Source organism: Archocentrus centrarchus, chromosome 18, assembly GCF_007364275.1.
Source record: "Archocentrus centrarchus isolate MPI-CPG fArcCen1 chromosome 18, fArcCen1, whole genome shotgun sequence".
In the NCBI taxonomy this organism is placed as follows: Eukaryota; Metazoa; Chordata; class Actinopteri; order Cichliformes; family Cichlidae; genus Archocentrus; species Archocentrus centrarchus.
The window spans coordinates 1159552-1168930 of NC_044363.1; the positions used below are offsets into that span (position 1 = coordinate 1159552).

The 9379-nt window shown below is 41.2% G+C and overlaps 1 protein-coding gene across 1 annotated transcript in view; it reads left to right on the top strand.

Annotated features, from left to right (window-relative positions):
* Positions 1-6017, top strand: part of chrnb1 (cholinergic receptor, nicotinic, beta 1 (muscle)) — a 30466-nt gene extending 24449 nt beyond the window's left edge. The window contains 4 exon segments of the mRNA XM_030753860.1: positions 1323-1507; positions 4669-4816; positions 5500-5634; positions 5637-6017. Of these exon segments, the coding sequence (XP_030609720.1) occupies positions 1323-1507; positions 4669-4816; positions 5500-5634; positions 5637-5672 (504 nt within the window). The 3' untranslated portion in view covers positions 5673-6017.
* Positions 6018-9379: the final 3362 nt, after the last annotated feature.

Here is a 9379-nt window from a genome sequence, read left to right on the forward strand (position 1 = left end):
CAAAGAAAACGAGAACACTTGAATTTCGCTGGCCTCAACTCCTGAAAGAGATCGCTCTTGTTCTCTAACTGCTCCATCTTGTTCAACAGCTTCTCTGTCTGTGACCGTGTGCTATTTACTGCTGCTGTGGGAGTGAACAAAAATAGTAAAGTTGCAGGACATTAAAAAAAAAAAAGACCCTCCATCACCTCTCAAAGCTCTCAGTTAAGTCTGTCAAGCCACTGTGAGTGACTCACTGATGGGCTGTCTCGCGCTGAGAGCTAGCAAACATGGCAGAAACAGCAGGTGAAACACAAGGAACTGGGAGGCACATAAGGATGTGGACATGTGCTTGTAAATGAACTCAAAATCACTATTAAATTCACTATTGACTTTCTGGCAGTTTATGTCCCTCGCCTGGGGGCTATTATTGACATCCATCTGTCAGTACTGGCAAGCAAAGAGTTATTTCACAAAAAGAATATGAAAGCACTTCAAAGAGCAGATAAATGATCCATTTAGAGCATTTATGATATTGATCAAGGCGAACATTCAACCCTGACGTGCTGTTTAATCATTGTCTCCCCTGATAGCCATATGAAAGGCTCCAAGTCTGACAGCATCTGATGAAAACTTCATTTTTATCATGTCATATCAAGCATTTTTTTTTTTCCTGTTTTAATTAGACACCCTTGTGCCCAGTACAGCCTTTACTGAATCGCTCTACTGGAGCACCCAGATTTATGTACTTTGTTTGAAGAGACCTTGAAAGGAGGCTTTGAAGAACTGGAAAGCATTAGTTTCCCCACCCGCATTATTCAGCAGCAACTGCTCTCAAAGGTTATCTCACTGCGAAGTTCAATATTTGGAACCGATTCTCAGCCCTAATAGGCAAATACAGGGCAAGTACATTCCAGCTGTCCCCTAAATCATGAAACAAGAATCCAAACAAATGGACTTTTAATACCAGCTAAGGATGGATCCATGAGGTGTGAGTGCCAACAAGCTATTGACTGAAAATGTACAGTGCAGTTTAGTAACCTCTGTGGTCACATGTGCACATTCATAAAAGAATGAAACTGCTTTGACATTTTTTTTTTTTATCTCAAAGTTGGGGTCTTGCTTCCACATTTACCACCTTATGCATTCCGTGTGTGTGTGTGTGTGTGTGTGTGTGTGTGTGTGTGTGTGTGTGTGTGTGGAAGGGCATGAAAGTCCCAGAACAGAGTCGTGCTGACAAATATAAATTACCACACATGGAAACATCAGTCTTCACACTGAACTGTCTTTAATGGGAATTGTAAAGGTGTCTCTGCTCCTCTTCACCTTCACTCTCCACCTAGATTTTTATCCACATGCTGCCTCCTTACCTGGGCATGCTGCGGCCAAAAGTGGAGACCCCCCTGTCCCTGGAGACCCTACCCCGCCGGGAGATGAAAGTTGTCACTATCAGCAAAGTTGCTGATGAATATTTCATCCGGAAACCTGACTCGTCCATTTTGTTCCCAAACCCAACAGGTGAGGCCAGGCCCGTGTTTGTATTTGCTCTCATGCCTGTGACTGCGCTTGGATTTGTGCTCTGGTTCCCATGTATGTGAAAGCCTGCATGTTTAAACACAAAGGAAATTAACCCGGAAACAACAGGTTTGAGGTGGACTGGATGAGCAATTGGTGAATCAGGCAAAGACCAGACAGATGGACAACAAGAGATTCCAGGAATTATTATTAGGATAAGAAGCCATAGGTTTTTGTTTGTTTGTTTTTGGTTTTTTCTGACTAAAATCTAGTAAGTTTTAAGTCAAAATGTAAGTTTTAAGCTTAATCTTAAAAATAGAGAGGGTGTTTGTCTCTCAAATCCAAACTGGGAGCTGGTTCCACAGAAGAAAGCTGAAGGCTCTGCCTCCCATTCTACTCTTAAGTATCCTGGGAAGCACAAGTAAGCCAGCAGTGTGAGAGCGAGCCACAACCCTGAAAAGGAGAAAGGGAAGAAAATAGACAGATCGTCTTTGAAGTCTCTGTCACATATTATATCTTTGCCCTTTCTCCTGAAGTTTAAGCTGTCAAATCATCATTTTTGGAGCTGTTGCAAGGTAGGAAAAGACTAGCCGTTAAAGATCTACTTTCCTAAGGTCTTTCTGACCTTTCATCTAATCAGTGACAGATGTCTGAACACTGGTAATGACTATTGCAGAGGCCTTGTTATTATTTAAAGTGCTCTGAGATGTCACAAAAAGCTGAACTGACTTAAATTTTTAATTTAACTGCAAAACAGTGCTCATTTTTCTTGAGGTGGAACGCCCTCAGTAAAAGAAATATTCAAACTTTAGAACCCGAACACCTCCACTGAAAGCCAGATTGATGGTTTTCATCAAAAGTTTCACAGGGTGCTGCCCCTGAAGCTGTTGAGTAAGGAGCTGGACTCAGGCCAGCGTTGCCTCACAATTTGGCCACAAACCGAGCCGGACTAACTCTAGTCTCAAACCTCTGTACACAAGAAATTGTTGACCTTGCTTAAGTAGCTAGTTGTCGTCCTCCCAATCAGCCATAAAACACTGTTAACCAATCCGCCTTCCTGCTGTTCTCTTAATATATCCAAAGTTTTCTCCCCAGTGTGTAGCTGTCCCTCCATCTCTAACCGCCTGAGAGAAATTAGATATGTCTGGAGGGAAAGATCTTTGCTAAAATAATAATGACCTGCACAAATGGACTCTGGCACATTAGAGCGGGACGCTGCGTGTCTGGGTGAACGAGCAGAGAGGGGGAGGGGCTCTGTTAGAGGAATTTGATGAGACAGCAGTATCTCTCTTGGGTCCACACGTACATTCGCATGCCTCTCTTAATTGGGTTTAGTGCATGTCTTGGCACCAGACACAGCCAGTTTTAGTTGAATTAGTCTCCTGAATACTCATTTACTTCTCGCTGATGAAGTGCTACTTTGAGCCATAAAGGAGGGAAAAGGAAGGAGGGGTTAAGAGGCCACACTGTGCCCCCCCCCCCCCCCCCCCCCCTTTTTTTTTTTTCATTTCTTTCTCTACCTGATAGGGCTTCACCCTTCTTAGGTCACAAACTCTTCACCTGCCACACTCACAGGAGCAGCAGTGGTGGCAGCGCTGCGTTATAAACCCCCCAATTTCATGTACTGAATACCAAGCAGCTACCTCCTCTGCCCTGCCTGCCAGGTTATCACTTTTAACATTGTGCTACATTGCCCTCTGGTGGAAGGCTGCCTAACCTGCCACTTTTTTTTTTTTTTTTGCCATCTTCTAAAGGAGGTGTTTAATATTTGAGGTGTTTCATAAGAAAAGCAGCTGCTCTGCAAAGAAGACGATGTGACGTTTGTCAGTGTTGTCTTTGTAGAGGTCATTAACACCAACTGGAAATCAGTGAAGTTTTAATGCTTGTTAAGTTAACTTGCCTTGACATTGTCCCTATTTTGGGGACCTACAAAGTCCATAGACTGCATATTAAAAATGTATCCAACATGACTTCACCCATTTGTTAGTGAAATATTTTGTTTTGAATCTAGACCTGATAAACAAGGGGCAGAGCTCACTGAGAAACTGAAAGGCATTGCATGCTCATGGCTCATGAAATGTTTAAACTACATTTCCAAAAACTGAAATAAAATTTGGGCTTTTTTGTCTAGAAGTAGATGCAAATCATTCTTAGCTATTTAGCTAATGCCAGCAAATAGACTGGCTACTTCCTTCCTGGCTACCAGAAGTAGCCAGGAAGTAGAAAATTGATGAGCGTTTTTGCCTGTGGGTGTCTTGTATGGTGGCCCTGAAAGGTCAATTCAGTGCCACTTAAGAAAACACCAGCTGATAGAAAAATGCTGCAAAAGTGCACAAAACCCAACAAAAATAGAAATAACACACACACAAATTTTTTTTTTTTATATTTACTGGCATTTTCTTAAGTTGCAGTGCATTTGACCTCTCAGGGCCACCGTAGTTTCACCTCCAAAGCTTCATAATATAATTTAGTCCAGCAGTAGTTCCTTAGAAGACTGTCCTTTTGCAGTATAGCAAATTGAGGGAACAGATCTTTTTTTAAAAATTTTTTTTATTTTACTTTCTATATTTTGAAAAGTAAATACATAAAAACTAATTTGACCTCTAAAGTTAGAACTGCCGTGTTCATAGATATGATTGACATCAGAGTTACAAAGGTAGACACAACGCCTTTCTACTAGCTTCCTCCAACAACTCCTGGCATCCAGTAGCAGCTGACAGTTGGTAACTGAGGGCAACAATAAGCACAGAAACACACATAAGCACCCCCCCCCCCCCCCACACACACACACACACACACACACACACACACACATACACACATCAGCTTGGTCAGCATGTGAAGGGCAGTGCCTTGCACAAACCCGCAGAGGGGGACCCAGGGAGCTCCTCTGACCTTCTCTTTATTCCTCTGTGGATGACAGGAGAGTGCAAAGGAGACGTGCAGCCCAGCTCATAAAAACGTTGCTATTTTACAGCTTTTAATTAGTGTGGGCTGACACCTGCTCGCTGCATTCTGCATGCTCATGTGCATTTGTTCTGTTCGGGTGTTGACACTACATCGTTTTCCTGAATCAGTCCCAAGATATATTTTTAATATCACAATATTTTGTGTTTTATGGATACTTTTCTGCCCACTTTTCTGGCATTACTGTGTGTGTGTACTGTCATGAAGGTTCCAGCCGGATGGCATATGTACAGACCTGAGGAAGTTCATTGATGGTCCCAGTAGCTACCTCACACTACCTGATGAGCTCAAGTCAGCCATAGAGGCCATCACATACATAGCTGAGGCTCTGCAGTCTGAGAAAGACTATGAAGCGGTGAGTTTGAATGTCTGAGCCAGTTTAACCTTCTAAGATCAACAAGGTTACTGGGAATGCATATAGGGTGAACGGGCATGGTTTGGAACTCCCAAATGGAAAAGCATGTAAGAGAAAAAAACTGCAAATCTAATCTGAATATGTGGGATTTCATTTTAAAAAGCAGTTTCTGAAAATTTTCTCTATTTGGCAAGTGGCTAAAACAAAACCTTCCTTTTACCTTAACCCTAGAATTGTGACATGGTGGATGTTAATCCTCCGAGATCTAAGTTGTGATCAATGATGACCCCAAACCCTGAATCCTAATCCTTTATCCTAGGTTCTCGAGAAAAGACAAAGTCGTTTTTGGAAAAAAAAAAAAAAAACTTTTATGCATATCACTTAGAATTGTTATTTTCTTTGTCCCTGTTTGTCAAGACCTGAGAAAATTTTTTGAGAACAAAAATTGCATGATCACAGGGTTAGGGTCAGGGTCATCACTGACCTAGACCTCAGAGGATTAATAGGGTTATTGTCCTTCCATTTTATTCTCCTCACTATTGTTAATCTAAAAGACAGTTTGATTTCTGACCTTTGCACTGTTTTCTCTTTTCCCATCTTCCCACTATTTCTCCTTCCTCATATTCACTCATTCCCCTTTTCTTTCACTTTTTAATGTCTTTCCTTTCACTGGCCTCTTTTAGCTGAAAGAAGATTGGCAGTATGTGGCGATGGTGGTGGACCGGATGTTCCTCTGGATCTTCGTCGTCTTCACCACTGTGGGCACCCTGGCCATCTTCGCCGATGCTAGCTTCAATCACACCCCTACTGACCCCTTCAAACCCCTCTGAAGCAGAGGGACATCTGGTTTTCTTGAATCACCTTGATGGAATTTAAAAGCTCTTACTGTACATGCAAAGCACAAAAAGTAGCTGTTTTGTTATCACAAGTACAGTATCCAGTCCATCGCCTCACCGTATACCTAAACACGGAAGATACACTTTATAAATCACAGAATGGATATATCCCATGCAGCCAGTCTTTCTGAACTACAGTTGCACAACTGCTTAAAGGGCCAGTACTGACAAACCGTATGCATTTCATGGTGTTTTTCTACTTTTTCTTTAACGATGTAGAACTTAAAAGTTTTACTGTGTCAGGTAGATGTGACTTTTGTGTGTCGTTTTTTTGTTTGTTTGGTTGTTTTTTTTTCTTTCTTTTTTTTTAGGTTTAGGCGGGGGGGGGGGGCATTTAGGCTACTCTGCTAGCTTAGAGTTAGGATCTTAGATCTATATAACCTCAACTCCATCCCTAACCCTAAGCAATTAAAATATGTAGTTTTTGTTTTTATATAATTATTTTCCAAGTTTTGGCAATCGGTAAAGAAAATAATCACTAACTGACACCAAAATAAAGGGTTAGGGTTACCACCTGTGATGGGTTGGACTGCAGAGGGTTAACTTTCTGAGGACTAAAGAAACAGTTATACTCTTGTGGACATGGACATGGCCACCATCTAATGCTGAAATTTACTTCATTCTGGCCTTAGTGCACTCAGAAAGGCACAAACTATAAAGAGGTGATAATTTGTCATCAATGATAACCCCAACCCTGACTCTTACAGGACAATCAGAATATGTAAAAGTCTTGGCAATGGGAATAAAGGAAATAACCATTCTAACTGGCAAACATCATTAAAACGATTCAAATTTCTTTTTACAAGTATCCAAAATATATAGAGTAGGTTTACCACCTGTGATGTCTAAGATCTCAGAAGATTAACCTAACCCAAACTCTGCTCCTAACTCTAGATGGGTTGCCAGTGACAGGATGGATGTTAAAAGATTAAAATAGGTAATTATTTTTAAAGGCATCGATGGCATTGCATGAAATATAAGTACCAAGCCAATGTTAGCATACCTTACATGTGTATAAATACTACAATCTAAACTACCAGTGTGAGAAGTTTTTGTTTTTTTAATAGCATATCAGCTGTAGTGGGGTTTGAAGTGTGGCTCCAGCACTGGGGGTTCATATGTGGTGTTAACACATAAACAGCATCACAAACCAGGCCCTACAGTATAATGAGCATGCTGTATGCCTGTGTGAGAATGTGCTGGAGCGTGGCACATGCTTTGTGGTATATTTCTGCAGACACAGTAATCCTCTGTATTTTAGGCGTTGGTGTATGTGTGCATCTTCACTGTCGCAGAGGCTGGAGTGGACTCCTTTCACCTGCTGCACCAATAGCCAGAGGAATTCCCAGTATAGAGAAGGCCTCTCAGTGTCTCATTCTGTCTGCACGTCCCTTTTACCGCACCTGTCTTCTTGGTCTTGTGCTTTCATTTTGTTTTTGTCTTTTAAATAAAGATCTGAGGGGAGACTATCAAAGGCTCCATCTGTTGTCAGAATGCTATCACCTGCCCACCCCGCTATTAATAACCCTGCATTTTGGCACTGGTTACCGGACACTGCCACATGGGCTTCCCTGATATTTCTTTGTGTAAATACACTCTTGCATTGAGCTCTATTAGCCTAAATATTTGGAGGCCGAATTTCTGCAGTCATCCACAGCAGCTCATCTTGGTGACAGTGCTGATAGCCCTTCAGTATAATACACCACCATGCAACATTATCACTGCATTAGTGGTTGAATTGCACTTGTTTCTCAGCCTATTATCTAACACGCTGACCTTCTATGAAAGTGCAGCTTCGAGAATGCAAGTTGCACAAAAACAAACGCAGGGGTCATTCGGAATGATGTATTAATACTGAGAATGCTGGCTCACAGGAGGTCAAGTCAGAGACATTTTCTCTCACACAAGTCTCAACGTGGCTTTGATTTATGGTTTTAAGTTTCCACATTGGAAAGCTTCACCAGCAGGAGAGAGAGAGAGAACAGAGTGACCCAACTGAGAGGATAGAAATTTAAAAGCAGAGACAGAGAGTAGGGGATGGAGGGAAGATGAACTTTATGAGCCTTGAAATATAGAGATCAGCTTCATAAAAAGCAACGTGAAGGATCAGAGAGGGAGCAGAATCTGGAGTTCACTCTGAGGCCTTCGCTTCATCGATCATTACGCTTGTAGTCCTCACAGCCTTCTATTGCAAAAACATCCATCTCCATTTTTATACTTTAATCCACATCTTTTCTTGCCTCAAGCTCACATCAAACTCAGTATCAGCAACACTGCTTTTTTACAAGACCTCTCCATCACTATTGGCATCACCTCACTGCTCCTGCCAAGAAGTTTGGTAATTCTAGACTTCATCACGCCGCGCTATCTGTGAAGCGGAGCCTTTCCACTCCCCTCATTTCCATTCCTACACATGAAGGAATGGAAGCTGCTAAAGCCACTATGTGACTAAAGTCAGATTTTTTATAGGAATGTAAACTTACAGAACATTAAAAAAAAACATGTTGTTTTGAACAATTTTTGAAATTCTTTATTCAATTTGCACTCAAACATGAAGAAATAATTTTTGAGTAAAATGCAACTGAAATATATAAAATCAAGTGTTGACCAAGTATTCATTTAGAGAGGCCACAAAGTCAAACTCAGTCCCTGCAGGTCAGCTGATACTGTTCTATGCAGCCAACTGGTAAATCTCATATCCTGTAGGTATTTCAGTTGCTTTAGCTGCCTAAAATTGCTGTGCCACTGCATGCTGCTTTGCAGCCCACCTCTAGTCCTGCACTTCCTATTCATGCCAAATTCACAAATTTGACTTATTGTCAAATTTGTGAATATCCGCTTTCTTCTGTCTTTCTACGGCACTTCCGTCTATGTGGAGATGTCTTTTCTAGATGTGGAAGGGTGGGAACAGAGACACGCCATCCAATATATGGAAATAAAAATCGTTGTTGACAAGCATGATCCATCCATCCATCCATCCATCCCTCCATCCATCCATTCATCCATCCTCATCACTTTAAACAGTCTGTTTAAATGCAGGATTACTCAAAATGTGATTTTTTTTTTGCAAAAAAAGGTGGGGGCTTGGAAGGATTCTATATCAATGCAAAAGCATAGACAAAGAGGAATTAGACAAAATCAAAATAATCTTCAGTAATAAATATCAAACTAAAATTAAAAACTTTGGCAAAAATGGTTTTGCTGTTTTTAAGAAAGCATGACAAGCTAGTATGGATCCAAATATCCTTCTGGATTCTGTGTCTCAGTTCCTGCATGATATGGAGTAATTTTTCAGTCTTAGTGGGTGCAGACTGCTCTTGTAGCTGTTAGTGATTCAGCCTTTAGGGGGCAGCAGCTAGGAAGTTAAAATTCCACACATAGTGCCTTTAATTCACTGCATTTTCCTCAAGATGCATTTGCACATCTGTTCTAAGGACATAAAATGAAGCTTTGATGATGTTACTTCTGTAAAACTAGTGAGCCTAGGATCTACTTTATGGTAAATCTTTAATAAAACTGCTTGAAATTTGAAAACCAGCTGAACTCAAGCACAACACAAAAAGATGGACTGCAAGAGCCCCAAAGGAGGGAGGTTGAAATGAATGTTTAAAGGCTTGAAGGAAGCAGAGAAGATTTGATTTAACAGGGAAGACGAATAGCTGAATGG